Source organism: Rhinolophus sinicus, linkage group LG17 (assembly GCF_036562045.2).
Source record: "Rhinolophus sinicus isolate RSC01 linkage group LG17, ASM3656204v1, whole genome shotgun sequence".
Classification (NCBI taxonomy): Eukaryota; Metazoa; Chordata; class Mammalia; order Chiroptera; family Rhinolophidae; genus Rhinolophus; species Rhinolophus sinicus.
The window spans coordinates 2,824,181-2,841,896 of NC_133766.1; the positions used below are offsets into that span (position 1 = coordinate 2,824,181).

The 17,716-nt window shown below is 49.6% G+C and overlaps 2 protein-coding genes across 11 annotated transcripts in view; one reads left to right on the forward strand and one right to left on the reverse strand.

Moving 5' to 3' along the window:
* POU2F1 (POU class 2 homeobox 1) overlaps window positions 1-3,224 on the forward strand; it is a 108,207-nt gene extending 104,983 nt beyond the window's left edge. For 5 of the 9 annotated variants that reach the window (XM_074322341.1, XM_074322343.1, XM_074322345.1 and 2 more), the window contains 2 exons: window positions 116-204; window positions 2,674-3,120. In XM_074322341.1, coding sequence (XP_074178442.1) covers window positions 116-204; window positions 2,674-2,975 — 391 coding nt within the window. In that variant the 3' untranslated portion in view covers window positions 2,976-3,120. Of the gene's footprint in view, window positions 1-115; window positions 205-2,673 lie in introns of all 9 variants that reach the window. The other 4 variants (XM_074322342.1, XM_074322346.1, XM_019747406.2 and 1 more) reach the window with 2 other exon arrangements.
* Window positions 3,225-14,509: 11,285 nt separating this feature from the next.
* CD247 (CD247 molecule) overlaps window positions 14,510-17,716 on the reverse strand; it is a 68,906-nt gene continuing 65,699 nt past the window's right edge. The window contains exons 6-8 of one of the 2 annotated variants that reach the window (XM_019747429.2): window positions 17,632-17,688; window positions 16,670-16,711; window positions 14,510-15,630 (exon numbers count right to left, since the gene is read on the reverse strand). In XM_019747429.2, coding sequence (XP_019602988.2) covers window positions 15,565-15,630; window positions 16,670-16,711; window positions 17,632-17,688 — 165 coding nt within the window. In that variant the 3' untranslated portion in view covers window positions 14,510-15,564. The remainder of the gene's footprint in view (window positions 15,631-16,669; window positions 16,712-17,631; window positions 17,689-17,716) is intronic. The other variant, XM_074322347.1, reaches the window with a different exon arrangement.

The following is a 17,716-nucleotide window of genomic DNA, read 5'->3' on the forward strand; positions in this document are numbered from 1 at the left end:
AGAGCGGACATTTCCTTCTGCGTCCACAGCTGTGTTGTCCTTTTTCTTATCTCTTGCGTATGTTGTCACACCGACAGATGTGTCCCCATGGTAATAAGGTGACACTCTTTTGCAGAGGTGCCTTACTCAGTCTCAGTCCAGGGACCCTGGGCGGTGCTCTGAGCCCAGCTCTGATGAGCAACAGTACACTGGCAACCATTCAAGGTCAGTAGGATTATTTTCCTTACTTTCCTCTTTTCTTGTTTTTTTAATGGAGGAAGTCTGCTTTGCCCGAGGTGAAGGTGATGGGGAGAGATAGTTGAACTGATAATGCTGAGTAACTTGAGGACCAAGAAAATGTCCATGTGAAAAAGCTTTCTAGACCAGTGTAGGTGTGAGTCTGTGAGTTAGAACAGGAAGTATCCGTGGTTGGTGTATTGTAAGAAGCCGGGACTGTCTTATGTGATTACACTTAGGGGCAGAATTTCCTCCCCCGGCTGAGTTTGTCCCAGTAATCATCCAAGACCCACCACTAGGGACACTTGACCAAGTAAAGTTCCCTAATCACAGCTCCACCCTGGGAACCACCTATGAGAAGGTCCTGTAATGAATTAGAGCACGTCACGCAGACTTCCAGAGCATTTCTAATTCCCATCGGGTCTGCCCTTGATGTGTCCCCGTCATTGCAGAGCCCATCTTTTGGGTTCTAATGTCTGTCCAAGCGCGGATGGGCTCTTCTGGCCTTGGCATGCTCCCCCGTCTGAATCCATGCGTTCCGGGTACAGAAGGCTGTGCCCTTCCAGAATCTGTGCCGGAAGGTGCCGTGGTGTGGTGCTGGGAAGCGATCTGGGGGACATGCCTGTATCAATCAGAGAATGCTTTTTCTTAAAATTAAAATAGTCCGTTCTTAAGTGACAGTTCTTGGGGCCAAAAGTAAGCTGTTAACCAAGTTAAGATTAATGGTCCATGGATGGTATTTCTACAGCATGCTACAGAGAATATCAGTTACCAGCAAATCACTTTTCTCTTGCAGTAGGGTGTGTCCTGGGCTGTAGTAATGCAGCAAAGGCGAAATGCTTTGCCCAGGGCACCACTGGGTGTCGTGCAGGAATTCAGGGCAGGTCTAGAACGGCTGTGACCCTCAGCCCAGAAGCTCAGAATCTCAGACTGCACCGCGTCTCACCGCTGTGTACTCAGTAAAATTGGGTCCAAAGTCAGGGCCATTCCCTTTGGTTCATCTAGGTTTTGATGTAAGAAATCGACCGAATTTTTTAAGCCATTTAGATAAACCCTCAAATCTATGTGTAGGAGTGTGGTTACGAGGTCTGACAATTAAATTCGCAAACTCATCCTAGAAAAAGTGCTACCTACCTCATTGCTGACTATCACTATGGTCACCTTCAAAGCACTCCCCTTGGGAAGCTATGCACTGATCCCAGTGCCTAGTCCACCCTTCAAAGCAATTTTGGAACTCTTTTTCTGGAATGGCCATCAGAGCTGTCGTCATATTACCCTAATGTCCTCAATGTCTACAGAATGTCTTCCTCTCAATATTTCCTTGATCTTCGGGTAAAGAAAGAAGTCATTGGAGGTCAGATCAGATGAGTAAGGAGGGTGTTCCAATACAGTTATTTATTTACTGGCTAAAAACTCCCTCACAGACAGTGCCGTGTGAGCTGGTGCATTGTCGTGATGCAAGAGCCATGAATTGTTGGGGAAAAGTTCAGGTCGTCTAAGTTTGTCATGCAGCATTTTCAGCACTTCCAAATAGTAAACTTGGTGAACTGTTTGTCCAGTTGGTACAAATTCATAATGAATAATCCCTCTGATATCAAAAATGGTTAGCAACATCGTTGTAACAAGTTCGCAAACTTAATTGTCTGACCTTGTATATGAGTGGGGAGGTGTTGGGGGTTGTCAGATAATGGGAGAGTGCCCAGTTATTTTAAAGACAATTTGGTTATGCCTTCCGTGGAGAAGCAACAGTGTCTTAGAAAAACTGTCACACATTAAAGCAGGTCCTAGCTGAGGTAACCCCCCTGGGGCCACCTGTATCACCACACGTCTGCTCTCCTACTGTAGACTCGCCACTCTCATCTGGACATGTCATGGAAATCGAGCGTTTTGCCTCAGGAAGTGAAAAATTAATCCCACCTTATACTTTATTTGGTAACATTATTTTAGAACCAAAGCCTTTTGAAAGACAAGAGTTTTCATCCTGTGTATCATACTATAAAGTGCTCCAATTTTCAATTATGCCAATTGGTTTGATAAAAGCTAACCACATCTTAGTGCTTTAATCAATGTAGCTAGTTTGTCTTTTGAATGAAGTTGAAAATGTGCAATCTTCATTAAAAACAAAATTAATGAATTTAACAAATACTTCTGAGTAAACGAAATAAAACTGAGATTTCAGATAGAAATGTGACCGATTCATTAGCTAGTTCTTAACTCCCCTCTCCCCATCCTGCTCATGCTCATTAGTTATATTTTTCAGTCCTTGAGGCTCTTTCAAACGTATGAATCAACTTCAGTTGGTGACAGTACAGTCCTGTGATAAAGGGGGAAAAATGAACGAGGGGCTGCCCTTTTTCCAGCTGGGCGGTAGGAAACTCGGTACATTAGATGTGTTTTGGGGCCTCTCCAGGATGATATTAATGTTCTTCTTGCCTGTTTTGGGGGTTTTGTCTGTAGCTCTGGCTTCTGGTGGCTCTCTTCCAATAACATCACTGGATGCAACTGGGAACCTGGTATTTGCCAATGCGGGAGGAGCCCCCAACATCGTGACTGCCCCTCTGTTCCTGAACCCTCAGAACCTCTCTCTGCTCACCAGCAACCCGGTCAGCTTGGTCTCTGCCGCCGCGGGGAGCTCTGGGCCTGTGGCCAGCCTTCACGCCAGCTCCACGTCCACAGAGTCCATGCAGAACTCTCTGTTCACGGTGGCTTCTGCCAGCGGGGCGGCTTCCACCACCACCACCGCCTCCAAGGCACAATGAGCGGGGCTGGGCTGGCGGCCGGCCGAGCCAAGACTGAAGATGCCATTGGCTGCCTCTTGCCATGGAGCAAGGGAGACCAGGAGAGAAGGCAGACACGTGCTGAGAGGAAGGATGGAGACGGGACAACGTTTGCCTAATTTTGTAATAAAACACTGTCTTTTCAGGATTGCTTCATGGATTGGAGAACTTTCTAACCAAAAATTAAAAAAAAAAAAAAAAGCAGAAACAAAAAAATCAAAAACAAAAAAATAAGTGAAAGGACTACTTATCATTTCCAGCAGTCATGATGACAAGTCAAGGTGGGTTACCAATTCTGACATAGGAAGGGGATTTCTTGTTTGTCTCAATTCCTTTTTTCTTAAAAAAATCATTTTTATGGGTCTGTTGTACAGGCCATTAAGTCCTAAGAAGGTGTTTATAATCGTTTCAATTGTGTTGGGGGTTCCTTTCTTAACTGGTACAATGTAGGCAGGCCCATATTACTGTATCTCTGTTATTGTTGTTGTTGTTATTGTTTTTATAGAGAGAGTTTGGACATGTTTATCTCTTGCTCCTGGATCCTATTTCAGTGAGCTCCCACGCTGTGGGGAGGGGGGTTTGGGGATGGGGGGAACTGAACTTCTTAACTGCGGGAATGTTCTTGCTGGTTTCCGTATCCTCGACGACTCTTACAGAGGTGCTAGAAAATTAGTTTCTTTTGCCACTTATGCAAGAGGCTCGCTGCAGAAGCTGAAGGCAGTGTGTGCAAACAGCCCTACTCCACACACGCCCCATCAGGCGGTGCCTTCAGAGCGCTTCTGTGTAGGGAGGAGTCCCTGCTGAACTAGGTCTCACCCTAACCCCTGACTGGCCTGCGGCCCGGCCTGGGCCCCGGCCTGCGCGCCGTGGGCCGGGCTTGGCTCCGAAGAGCAAAGACTACTGCAGACACCTGCCTGGTGGCTCTCCTTACTTCTTACCCTGAGAAATGCTCCTACTGTTGGTGTGTGTGTGTGTGTCTGTTCCATTTGGTGGAAGTTTCTCATCCAGACTTCCCATAACTTACTTGGCAAAGAACAAAGAACAAATCGACTCGTTGAAGTTGGGAAACGGTTCCCTTCTTTGTTTTCTAAAGGAACTCCCCTGGGCTGTCCCATGGGTTCCTGACCACCAAAAGCGGTGTGATGCGAAGAGTCTGCGGTTCCTACCTGTCCCTCTGGCCACAGACTTCCTTTTTGCCAGGCGGCCTCTGCACCCCTCTTGCCCTGAGGCCCCTGGTCCTCACTAGGGGCCAGGGGTGTGGAGAGCCTTGGAGCCGGACGTTGGCACGCACCTCACGTGTCTCCTTGGTTGTGAGAGGTGCTCCTGCTAGTGAGGTCGGCCGAACGTGGGGCATCTCCAGTCAGAGTAGAGCGTGAGGAGCTTCTGTGATTATTTCCAGGGCGTTTCTAGACCATGTAAATGAGCCCCAGAGAAGGAAGAGTTGATGAAAGTAGAAGAAGAATGAGGGTAACTTGGAAATTAGATCCCCGTTTGCCAATGGACTATTATTATAGTCTCTGTACCAAAAATGTCCCCAAAGACTGGCTCGCCGCAGTGCAGCTCCTCTGAGCCCCTTCCATCTGGAGTCGAAGGTTCCTGTCGGGTTGGGTGTGGGGGGTGCCTGCTCTCGTCTCCCTGTCTCCCTGTCTCCCCCTGGTGGTCACAAGGCTGCACTTCCCCTCTGAGTGCTGGGGGGGCTGCCAGAGCGCAGGTCCTGCTTTTCTCACTGCTCTGCGGCGGCTGCAGGGGCTCGGCTGGTTCTGTGCTGTTGTGTGTCTTCACAGCGGGGGAGCACCTGTGTGTGGGCGTCCACCGGGAGACAGGCCCATTCATGTCCCAAGGCCAGAAGCCGTTAGTCCCCTCCTTGGTGTTTCTGGTGTTTCTTCTGTCCTCCCCTTTTATTTGACCGAGTATTTAATTACCACCCTAAATGTCCTCTTCTCACTCTTCACCTTCCCCCAAATCCTCCAAAATCAGTGAACTGCAAGCAGGGAGACTAACAAATGTCCATCCACCTTTTTAATGTGTGGTGTGTTTTTTTATGTTGTTTTTTTAACTAAGCTTGAACCAAAGTCAATTTCTAGCAAGCTGCTGTACTAATGGACTAGTTTATAACGTGCGGTTCAGACACATTGAGGAGTTAGATGCTACTGACAATTTCTTTTCTCATTGTCTTTATTAATTTTATATAAAAGTTGCTGCTTGTTTTACTCTTTTGTGTTGGTAAATTGTACTATCCTCTGGGCAGACATTAACTTGATTTTAAGTAGTTTATTTAGTTTGGTGTGTAAATAGAATGGCAGTGTCAGTTATTAACTTTTCTCCATCCCGCTGTTTGATGTAGTTGAATTTAATCTTTTATCCTGACTTGACATCTCTAACTTGAGTCTGTGCGAATGGTTTTAGGACTGTCAATCATACTGCAGCTGCCCACGGTTAGGAGTCCCTCCCTTGGGAGCGGTGAGTTCGGAGGCAGGATTCAGGGAGGGAAATGCTGAGACCCACCGTACTGGGTTAGAGGTTCTAGCATGAATTTCCCAAAATTGCTACCAAAGGAAGTGTCGAGTCCCAAGGACTCAAACCCAGTGGATTAAGAGGAAGGGCGAGGAAAGGCTGAGTTTGTTTGTTTCCCTGTGTGGTTCAAAAGTTGCTCCTTCTCCCAAGTAAGATTCACCAATGACTTTAGTGTTTAAAACGATACTAAACCTAAATGCCAGTGCTTCGGTCCTCTGTTCCCAGCCTGCCTGTCGAGTTGGGATAAGGGGATTCTGCCTGGGGATCACTTGATGAGGATAAACCTGAAACCAGCAAAACAAACAAATAAAACAAAAACCCTATATTTAAAGGAAATAAATCTTAGACAAAGGTAACTTTTAATTTATTTTTTTTTTCGTTTTTTCCTCTTACTTAAAAACAAGTTGTGAAATGAAAGGTACATCCATACAAGTACACGCAAAACACTAAAACAGCTTGTTGATGGTGTGGAGCTGGAAATCGACTCCCAGGCACCATCCCTAGACATTCTACTGGTCTCATGACTCAGCCTTTAGTCCTTTGTTACTTTCTGTCATCTTTTTTATCATCTCAAGAAATGCTTTCTAAATCGAATGAATCTTCTAAGCTAGGCACTCAGACTTAGCTTTTAGACATGCATGTGGGAGTCTGGAAGTTAAGGGGGGCCATTTGACCAAAAAGAGACGTTTGGTAGGCTTTCTGCATTTCTAAGAAGAAGGGCCAGATAGGTCATCACATTTCATTGTATCGTTCTTTTTTCCCCCCCTGTGTGTTTATGCAAGTTTTATTTCATCCCTGAATTTGGTTAACACATTAAACCAAAGACTAATCCTAAATGCATTTGTAGCATACTATATTTGCCCATGGTGATGGGCCCTCCCTAGGGAGTGGTGAATGTAATGTTTGAATCCTGCTGTCACAGGCAGTGGGTTTGGTCATGAACTCGACTTGTGCCCTGTGTAAATCTGAAGGACAGAGCAAAAAGACCTAGGGAAGGGCTTCTCGCAGGAACCGTAATTGTTCCTGATGTAAGAAATAAGTTGAGTGCTGTATTAGTTTAAATGTTTCTGAAGGTATATAGGCAGCTCTTTAGAATTATATAGATTGTTCATATCCATTACACACTCCCTTTTATTTATTTGATAAGAAAGGTCAGTACCATCCCAATTTACTCAGCTTATTGTTAGAGAAATGGAACCAAAGGAATCCAGCTGTCATTTTGTGTAGGACCTTACCTGTTTGTACTTCATGGTAGCATTATTAGAAATTAATAATTTTTTTAAAGGGAAAATAAGACTAATTAAAATATTTTTAGTGGGATTATCTTGCCAATTTGTTCTACATAATTCATTGTCGTGGGAAAAAAAGCACAATTATACCTCCTTTTTAAATGTTATTTTGTCCTGTTATCCCTCATTTCTTTGGGAAGGAAGGTAGGGGAAACCTTGCCTGTATTATCCAGAAGCACAGATATTTGCTTGATACAATACTTAAATTCAGTCCAATCTTTCACATTACATTTTCTATTTAAATTGCTGGGAAAGCTGGATGCATTTGCAAATATGGGAAATTCATGTAGATTTTTTTCAAAGTTCTAAATCCTGATAGTCGGCATTGCAATTAGTGTGTAAGAAACACACGACTTACAGAAGAAACTCTTCGTACTTCACCGTGCAGTGTCATCCCAAGGCACGCCATCCTCGCAGAACTTTCTTTCCCAAGAAAAAAGTGAAATCGTTGAGATAGGCAGAAAAGGGAGACGTGTTGACAGGGAGAAGTCAGCGGGCCCTGAGCATCCGGTGGGGGTGAGAGAAGGCGGGGTGCCCCCCACCCCGTGTGGTCCTCCAGGCTGCTGCGGCCGCGGCCCAGGGGTCGGTCTGCACCTGCAGAGCCCACCGTTTCATGGGAACCGAGTGCCTGCTGAGCCATCCGTTGTGAGAGGTTGGTCACATAGTTTCACCCTGAGGCAGCATCTGAAGTTTTATTTTTCAAACCATATTTGATTAGAGCCAAAAACTTGAAAAGACCAAAGACCTGAAATTTGAAATTATTCAAATGGGAGCGAATCAATGGGTGAATTTGATCCTAACCATTAGGAGTTCCTTTTTATCCGTGTGTGAAAAGCGTTCAGTGTGTGTCATTGTTGGTGTGATGCTAGGTAGCCCGGGCCATTTTGAAGTCATTTTCAGTCTGAAAACATTTTGAGGGTGACACTTTATCAAGTGGTAAATCTTTCTTAGCATTTACCTTCATTTTTGAGAAGGAAGAAACTCCTTTGCCATTCCTGTAAGAGGCAGCGCTGAGGCCCGCTGTTGTGTACAGGTTTGCGTAGAGGTGTACAGAGGTCAGGTGTGCACGGGCCAGCAGTGGGGCAGAGGGTGCGTCCATCCTGCGTGGCTGACGCTGCTCCTGTGCAGCCTCGGTCCTTTCTTCATCCGAAGAGAGGCCGTGGGACCCCTGAGATCCCAGTGAGCTGTTTGAAAGGCTCCTGCCAGGAGGGAGGAGTTGCCAGGGGTTCTCAGAGTTGCCCTCTTCACAGCCACATTTCCATGAGGGTTGTGACTTGCTTTCCTTGGTCGTCATCGTCATGAAGCACTTCCTTGTCTGTGCTCTTCCACCCGTGACGTTTGCTAAAAGCAATGACCTTGATCAAATCTTACGTTGAGTCTATAATCTGGATCTCCTTTCCTCTCTTCCTTAATCCGTGAGGATAAATAACGCTGGTGGGTAACAGCTAGTTTCTGGCACCTTCATAAAATACCTCAGCATAGCTTAGCATTGTTGCAGAACTGGTTTTAAACTGAAAACCAAATAAATAAAGGAGAAAACTTTATAAATAGTGGAAATAATTCTAGCTGTAGCACTTAGTTGAACTGATGTTTATTATGACTGATGAACGTGACATGCTGTATTTGGGACCCTGTTCATAGGTGATAGTTTATAGGGTTAGGGAGGGTTGGGGTGAGGGAAGAGGACAGGTGATTGATTATGTTAAAAGGAAATCGTTGCCCGTGTGTGTTTGTTTTTCCTTATATCTGTCTTGCCAAAGGAAACTTGATTGTCCCTGTGATTGGGTTGGGTTTGCTCGCCTCTCTGTGTTCTGCCCTGCAGTGCAGTGTGTGGTGGCACGCAGGCGACAGACACATGGGTTGTCCAGACCCGCCAGCCTCTCCTAACGATTGTTACCTCTTACATAGCAAGAGCTTCTGCTTAGGCAAAGAATGAATGTGCGATGTCTGGATGCGTGATTGAGAAATAGAGGCAGAACTAGACACGCAGCGTTTAATTCGGACAGGAAAGGGGGATGTGTGATTGATGCATCGCAATCTAGGAAAACTAAAGTCAAACAGTTCTCCTGTCGCCCCCTGTCATGTTGTTGAATGTTGTGCTAGTAACACAGCATTTTAAACCCTGACTTGCTTTTCTCCTACCGAGGCTACTTCTGTCCAGACCAAAAATGCAACAGAAGAAAAACCAAACCAAGAAGTTGAGAGCCGACCTGCTTGCCTCGCTCACACCTGTGGTGAGGTGTGACCTGTGGGGACTGGTTGGCTGGTGACATTGAGGAGGGGAGTGTGACTGAGAAGTGACGCTTGTTCAGGAGAAGTGAAGAGCCCTTCATGCGCTCGTTGTGGGCAGGCCTTTGTGGTTCCCTGAGTTCTGAAATAGGCTCCATCTCCAGAAAGGCTGTTTTCAAATAAGCGAGCCGCCTCACAGGGCGTAAGTGGGATTTGGTTTGGGTACCAAAGACACTGCTGTGTCACTGTTTGTCCTCCTGTTTTCTGAACAGGAGCAAAAAGCTGCAATTTGGAAAAGCTTTACCTTTGTCCCTTTTCTCTTGCCCCCTTCCCTCCCTCTGACCTTCCCCCTTTTCTGAAGGAAGTCTTGTTGGTTGTCCTGGCTTTGGAAGAGAGATTCATTTAGTTTCACTCTGCTGGCTGTGTAAGGACAGAGTTACGCGGTGTAGCGGTGATGTGCTCGGAATTGCTGGGAAATTGGGGGGGAGGGCAAAAGATAGCAGTCAAATTCTTTTCTTTATTTCCCTTTCTAACCAGTACAGCTTATTTGAGTTCAGATGACACTTAGACGCTGTCTGTTCTGTCACTGGTAAAGGATAAGCGTTTTCAAGAGCAGGTTACATGGAAAACCAAGACACCTTCCTTTTCTCTGCCATGGAACTGTGTCATTCCAGAATGTTCTTACTCGTGGGCTCCAGGGAGGTGAGTGGTTCATTGTTGTGATGCAACCCAGAAAGGAAGGGCGGGAAAAGGCTTGTATTACTCTCAATATTCCATTGAGAAAACAGTCAGGTTTCAGAACTTCGTGAAAGCTTTGCTCAGAGTCTTGTTCTGACTTGGTGTTAATACTCTGTGACTTCTCAAAATGCTAGGTGGTCTGTAAGCAGGTTACAGGGACACCGAAGGTAGAAGTACTTGAAACAGAAGTTACGGGAGAACAAGGTGTGTCCGAGGGACACTGCTCTGAGCGTGGAAGTGAGACTTGCGGGGCAGAGGCGGGAAGGTGCTGTGTCCCTGACTCGACCCAGGGCACACAGGGCTCCGCCACCCAGCACCACCTTCCAGGTCAAACCAGGGCACCGTCAGAGAGTTCAGAACCCAAAGCTCCTTTCCTGCAGACATCGAGGTCTGCTGCAAGGCCCACGTGTTTCTGTTATTTACTCATCAATGTGCTGCAGGCTCTTTTCGGACCTTGAGTTCTGACGGCACATCCCAGAGTCTGCAGGCAGACAGCCCACACAGTGCTGAGCAAAACGAGGCAGCCAGACCCGTCTCTACAGTTGGGGTCTCCTTCGGGTAGAGAGGACGGAGCCAAGAGAGACCTGCCTCTGCGCTCCCACCTCGCTATCACGGCGTCTCCCAGTCTGAACCACTCGGCAGGAAATGCAATGCACTTTCAGAAGCTAAAATGACAGTTCTGTTACGAAGGGTGGAGTTTCGGTGGGTAGGGGCGCCCTGTCTTTGGTTCTGCAGAAGGCACACACTTCCTAATTGTGGGGTGACCAGTGCCAGCCTGGTGATTTGTGAAACTGCAAAGTTGGGCGGGGCAAAAAGCAGAGAGCTAAGACTTCACAGAACCATATTATAAGAGTGGCTTTCTGCCACAGAAATGGCGTGTCCCCTGAGGTCAGGTAAAGGGGAGAGACAGACAGACAGACATCCAGCTTCTTACCTCTGCTCGAGTGGGTCTGTGAACCTGCCCAGTGCAGGGGGGGGCACTCTCCGAGGAGACGCCCCCCTGCACATTAGCCGGAGTCCGACTCCTTCATCTGTGCTAGTAGCAAAGGCTAGGTGATAAGTGTGGGGTCCCCCGCCGCACGTACAGCAGCTGTCATATACCTCATTCGAACTCGTGACTGAGTAACTTGCTTTAACTCTAAACCCTACAGAGTGGCCAAGTCCGCCCTCCCTCCTCTGAGTTGCACTCTGGCCTAGAGCATCACGGGACCTGTAGCCTGGGGGGGACCTCCTAAAGCCTCCAAATGTCGCTGCTTGAAAGCTACTGCAAACTGAGGGCAAATTGCAATCTTCTGTCTCTTTCATCACAGGGGGTCTTCGCAGGTGTCCTAGCGTCTGCTCCCCCACCCGCCTGTAGGGCTGGCCCGCTGCCCGTGCCCCTTGCTGACTGTTGGCCACACAGCAGCTCCTGGCCCGGTGGTTGGCGGCCACCCCTTCCGCTTGGAGGCCTCAGGGTCCCTGCTGATTTTCAGGACTGGGGTGGAAGGGAAGACCCCCAAGAGGCTCCTTTATGCCGACTGCTGCACACACATTTCACTTGTTTTCCTTTGACATGACCAAAAAAACTCCAAATATTTAAGTTTTTATTATTATTAATATTATTATTATTTGACAATCTTCTACCCAGTGGGCTCTCCAGAAGCTGCAACCCCAGCCCCTCACCTTTGCTTTGAATGTAGCCCCTAACCTTCTCCAGCCCCCACTCCAGTGTCAGAAGCTCGGCCAGGTCCGCGTACTGCAGCTCGATGCCAAGGGAGGGCAGTTTCTTTGTTTTGTTTTGTTTTTTTAAATTTCCAGCCAAAACCAAAGATTTCTTAATGATTGTATAAACTCAAAACAAACAAAAAAACCAAAGAAAAGGGAAGTCTTCAGCGCTAACCCAGCCTGTGGCGTCCTGGCATTCAGAGGGGGCCCGGCGGGGCGGGGCGGTGGCCGGGGCAAGCCTGCCTGCCGTGGCGCAAACTGGCATTTCTGATTTTTCGAAACAGTACACAGAACCCCATGACCACAGCCAGCCCGGTCACCGCAGGGGCTGGGCACGGGCGAGGAGGGTGGTGGGGGTGCCGCGGGCCTGTGGACACCACAGTGGGGAAGCTGAAGACGCTGGCACAGGCTTGGCTGCTCTGCTGGGTGCTTCAACCTCTGGGCCGTGGTGGTAGCCACGCCGCGGGCCCTCTGAGCCTTTTCTCTCTTTTTCCTGTCCTGGAACTGCTTGGAAGTGGCTGTCCTGTTTGTGGGTGTCAAGCTTTCCATGTCCTTCCTGTAGCTGGTCTCCTTCCTGCAACGCACCGTGCAACTATGCATTGATTTCACAACCTTTTGTGCTAGGTAGATGCCTGTGACTTTTTAACTTCGGGGGGTGGGGGGTGCAAATGAAGGAACTTTTTACATGGATCTTTTTAATCTCAGTTGACTGGGGGGGTTTGGTTCGAGGGTCATACAAGCTCTATCCCAAAGCAAAATTCCAATGTTAATAATCTTAGCCTGACGAACATACCAAAGATACTTTCTTTCCTGCAGAACCTTAGACTTGTGTAATAAGTACGATTACCCAGCACTTGCATTAGTCTAACCTCAGTAATTCCAAAGCTTAGATGTATATTTTGGTATATTTCTGGGATATTAAAAAGTCGTCTAACTTCTTGTTTGTTTGAGTGTAATGCTCTTAAACTCATAGCATGAAAATAACTGAACTGTCCTATTCTTAGTAGTTTGAAATAATAGTATTTTTGTATGTTTTGGGTGTGTCTATGTATGTATTAACATAACAGTTTTCACTGCCTAGGTGTTCATAATAAAAAAGAAAATGGAAACGTTCTAAGTGTACATACTGTTCAGTAATAAACTTCGGCCAGGCCCCATTGGAACACATTCGCTGGTTACTGTTCCCCGTTGGGTTCTGTTTTGTTTTAAAGACAGCGAGCGTGTTTTTCTAAAGGTGTTTTTTCTTTCTCTGACTTTAAATATCTTAACTCCCCTATCTGTTTCTTTTCTCCCTTTTCTTTCCTTTTTTCTTATTTTTTATTTTTGATATTGATTCAGGGGTGTTTTTCCACTGTTGTCAAGGGAGGGACACAAGGGGAATTGGCCCCTGGACCTCCCAAAACTTTGTTTTATGTACGTAACTTTAAAATGTGAGTTTGAGTTCTCTTTTGTGGAAACTGAAGATGTGGTGTAAATGATTCTTTCCAAAATTGTCCAGCGGCTTTAATGAGGCAGTGACAATTCCTGAGTAGTTTGTGGGGAGTCCCTTTCCATTTCTCCTTAGATGACTTGCGGTCTGGGTGGCTATCGTGTAGCCTCGCTGACCCAGAGCGCCCGGCCAGCCTTTCCCCTTTGATAGGAATATTTTGTAAGACTCGGCCGGTAACTTGGAGTTTGGGACCCTGTTACCTGGGCCCCCGGAAAACACAGGCAACTACGTTTGGGGGGATTAGCAGATGCCTTCAGAGGCCTGAGGAGGTGGTGGGGAATTTGAGCGGTGCTGTCTTTTTCAAAGTGCCCTTTCTGTGATTCCCCCTCCTGGGGCTGCCTGCAGGGGCTGTAGGTGACAGTGAATCAGAATGAAACGGTAGATTTTGTGTAGATGCATTTGTCTGCTGTAATTTTTTATATATATTAAACTTAACTGTAACTGTACAGTTCATTTCTGTTGTAAAACATCATTAAACCATTTTCCAAGTGTTTTCACATTGCTCGGGTTTCTTTGAAGGCGTCGTGTTGGTATGTGGCTGCTGCACACACACTACTTAGCCCGCAGGTACCCGGAGGAGCCCCAGAGTCACTGGGCACGGGGTTCCTCGCCACCACTCCACCCCCCGCCCGCCTCTTGTGTTCACCCTTCTGTCCTGGCTGTGTCTGGACCCTGCAGTGGTGCTATGTTCTTTTAGACGTGTGGCTGAAATCCAGTGACAGCATTTTTAAGTCTCTAACTCTGTGACGCTACATGATACTGCTCTGTCCTCCCTGGCAGCGGGCCGAGTGCTGGGCACAGGACGGGTGTGAGCTGGGTGCAGATTGTTGAATGGCGTTGAAGTCCCGTATGAGGCCAGCTTACAAATGGAATGTGTTGCCGTGAGCTGTGACATGTGCCTGGCAGAGGTGCGTGTCATGCCTATTGGAATCCCAAACATGCGGTGCTTTTAACAGCCGTCGCCTCAGAGTTCTTTTCTGGACGAGTGAAGGCACTGATTTCAAAGCTGTTACCCAGCGTTCATTGGGGGATTGATGAGTTCAGGCTTATTTACAGCCACTGCAGTTAGAGGACATGCTGCTGGGGGACACGGCCAGCTGTGGTGAGTGAAGATGACCTCAAGACCTCTGTCGCCGCCCGTTCTCCCCAAACGCTGTGTCCTGAGGCCCATGCTGTGCCATCAGCGGCTGATGGTTTCTCCTGGATGCCCTCTGCTGACAGTACCTCCTCTTCCTGACACCAGAATGCTGCGTGGCCTGTCTGCTGCTCATTTCCCTCACTCCACATGCCAGGCCTCACGTGGAGGCGAAAGGGGCCTGGCTCGGCCCGCCCCACCCTGTACCACATCAAGCACCGTGCCCACCAGCCCAGACGCCGCCCCCATGGCAGCACCGTGGACCACCGGATACCTCTGCTCACCTGTGCACCGAGGAACCCTCCTGTCCTGAGAATGGGCCATTTCACTGCCACTGAGAGGCAGCAGGCGGATTTCCTGGGGACTAAAGGACCATCACAGGCTTGACTGTCGCAATAAAGCTCAGAGTAAAGCAGCATTTTCACCAAAGCGTTTATTATGCAAAAGGTAAGGCCTCAGCAAACCAGTATAAATTAAAACCAAGCAGAGCAGAGCGGCCGTCCATCCATGCTGCGAGCCCTCCGACGCCACGCAGCGTTCCCGTCTATCCACTGGGCCTTTCCGTCCTGCCAGGCCCAGGGTCTAACTTCGAGGCCTTCACGACGATGGCTGTGTCCTGCTATCAGTGTGAGGTGAGCGTGCCTTGCTGCCTTCTCTTGCTCCCCCAGCTTGGTTCATGCTGTGATGACCCTTTCTGTGTTTTTGGTACTGGTTTGCTCACAGCTTGCTCCCCCTATAAGGATGTGAGCCCCGTGAGGGGAGCGGCGGCTTTGTCTTGCAGGCCCCAGAGGACCTGGTACACAAACTTTCCTGTGGAAGGGCTGCTGAGTGAGGAGGGCGTCCTGCCCCAGGCTCTGGCGGGGCCTCCACACTGGCTCCCACGCCTTACCCCTGGTTGCTACACACCTGCCGGGGCTTGGCCCACCTTCCCGCTGCCCAGACCTCCCAGAGGAGACACAGCCTCCTCGGCCCAATGAACAGTTCCAGAGAAATGAGGGGACAGCTGACGACAGAAGCCAAATTTACAGCAGGAACCAAGCTGCTCAAATACCGACAACAGTACAGACGACGAGGTGGGTGCTGGCGTTTGGGGTTCCCCTGGGGACTTTACAAAACACAATCTTACCAGTGGGTTGTGAGGGGTGTGCCTGCCTCCCGGGTAAGAGCCACCATCCCCAGCCAACAGAAGACCGAGGACAAGTGGTGCCCACAGCGGTCCCCTCGAGGAGAGGACTGGGTCATAGGACCGGGTCGCACTCCCTCACAGCACCCAGGCCGGACATTCTGTGTATGACGCTTTGGGACTATATAGGACCAAGTGGTACAACTTGAAGCCTCCTGCTCCTAAAGAGGAATGCTTTGCTCGTGGACAAATATGGGCGAACTGGGTTGGAAATGCTTTTTCCTGGGTCTGTGACAATCTGGGCGCCTGCAGGTCTGGCCCGTGAAGGGTGGAAGCTCCGCGCTGCTGTGCTAGCGAGGGGGCAGCGTCTGCATGTGCAGGGCGTCGTAGGTGTCCTTGGTGGCCGTGCTGAGCCCCTAGTGAAAGCAAATCAGAGAAGACAAGCAGGTCAGAACCCTCGTGCAGGCACGAGCTCACCAGAGGCCAACAGGTGACCGCAGCAAGGCCTGTGACCACCCACCCACTTCCAGAGACCCAGGAACTCGCCCCTCGTGCCACAGGTGAGATGGTTTGGCCCTGCTAAGCATGGCCTTGGAGCAATTCCTTTCCAGCTAACGTCTCCCCTGCCTCCAGCTTCCAAGGGCTGGGCACTCCCTGCCCGCCAGACGACTTGTCACAGGGAGGGCAGCTCCTTTCAGGCCACGCTACTGCAGTTGTGGCCTTGGTCAGGGAACAGGCAGGTGGGTCCCAATCTACCCGGAACGCCTCCCTCCCAGGTCCAGGAGACAGATGGGCAGCCACACGCAGCCACATTCTGGCCCTTGTGACACCGCTCTAAACTCAGGTAAGCTGGGCAGCCCCCCACGTTGGCGTCAGTGGAGCAAGTGAGCTGGGAAGAGCCCAGGGTGGCCAGAGAGCGAAGGGAGAACCACGGGGTCCCACTTTAAAGAAGCGGGTTGGCTGTGCTCTTTGCATCATCATTCCCACTGATTTGCGTAAACCAGGCACCTGACTACAACATTTTCTTTTCAAAGTTCTTTCTTATTTTTCTTGATTTTTTTCCTTCCACCTTCCCGCCCATCCTACCGTCTTACTAGGTCTGAGGATACGAGGCAGAATGAGGCTTCTGCCAGGCCCCAGAGCAGAGGGGAAAAGGCCGGACACGGCTGTGTGGCGTCCTTCGCCTACCTCTGCCCTGGGCCAGACCGCACAGCTGTGGCCGGTGCCCGGGACTCCCCCAGCCCCAGGGTTGGAGCCAAGTCATGTGCTTGACTGTCCGAACCCCAGCCCTGCCTCAGGACTGGCTGGAGGAGGAGCCACCGTGGCCCTGAACAGGTGCCCGAGGCTTAACTGCTCAGCAGTTGGCAAGAGCTGGTGCTGCCAGCAAGGCAAAGGTGGGGGCCTGACCTCACCTCCACGGAGATGTACCATCCAGAGCAGCGCCATCACTCTTACCTGGTAAAGACCATCGTGCCCCTTGCCTCTACGGCGCTGGTTCTGTGGGACAGAGACGAGGAAAGGGTTAAGTCAGATGGTCCACAGTGGCCGTCTTGCTCAAGGGCCCCCACTGGAGGGGCCCCCACTCAGAGGTGCCTGTCTCCCAGCCAGCACTCCTGCCCCCAGGGGAGAAGGGTCCTCAGGCCTCGGACAGGGCCCGGGTTTACTCTGCCCTCGCGGGTCCTCAGGAGAGTCCTGGGTGGGCCACATGGGAGCTGGCCACGATGCCCGCGGCTGGAATAAATGGGCCTCCCTCCAGCCCTTGAAATTCTGGGCTAGTCATCAAAGCCGCTGGGAGTGGCAGCTCCACAGTGGTCACGAACCTGGCTGCAGAGCCCGTTCACGTCCTGGCTCCCTATTTATTGGTTATGCCACCTTGGGGAAGTCATAGAGCCTCCCATGCCTGGCAGGGCACGCGTTTCTCATCGGGTTATTGTGGGAATTAAATGGGAGCGTCTAACTGGCAAAGCACTGACCAGGCCGGCATGGTGGATACACCCATGCAGGGCCCTGCTCAGAAGGGGCCAGTGCTCTGCTGTCACCACTCGGAAATTCTTAGTCACGTATGAACAAGGGGCCCCGCGGGCCCGGGCACTGAACACATATCAAGCACTTGATAACTTATTGTTAGTAACGGTGACCGATCTGCCCTGCTTTTGCAAAGCTTGGGCCGTCGTAGAATCCAGACTTGGGTCTTCATCAGCCCTTCCTTAGAGTCTTATGTGCCATCAAGTGGGTCGGAGCTGGACTGACCTTTGCCTCCTCCAGTCACCACTCAGCTTTTGCAGGCAGTGCCAGGAATGGATGGGAAGGGGACCTACAGCTGGCATATCTGGAAGCCCATGACGATCATCTTGGGAGCATGCCCCTCCCCCCAATGCCACCACCCAATCCTTGGGAATTAAGAAAGCGACACACACCTCAGGTTTCATGCCGATCTCGCTGTAGGCCTCCGCCATCTTGTCTTTTTGCAGCGCCTGGACAGGAAGAGGGCATGGGACACGG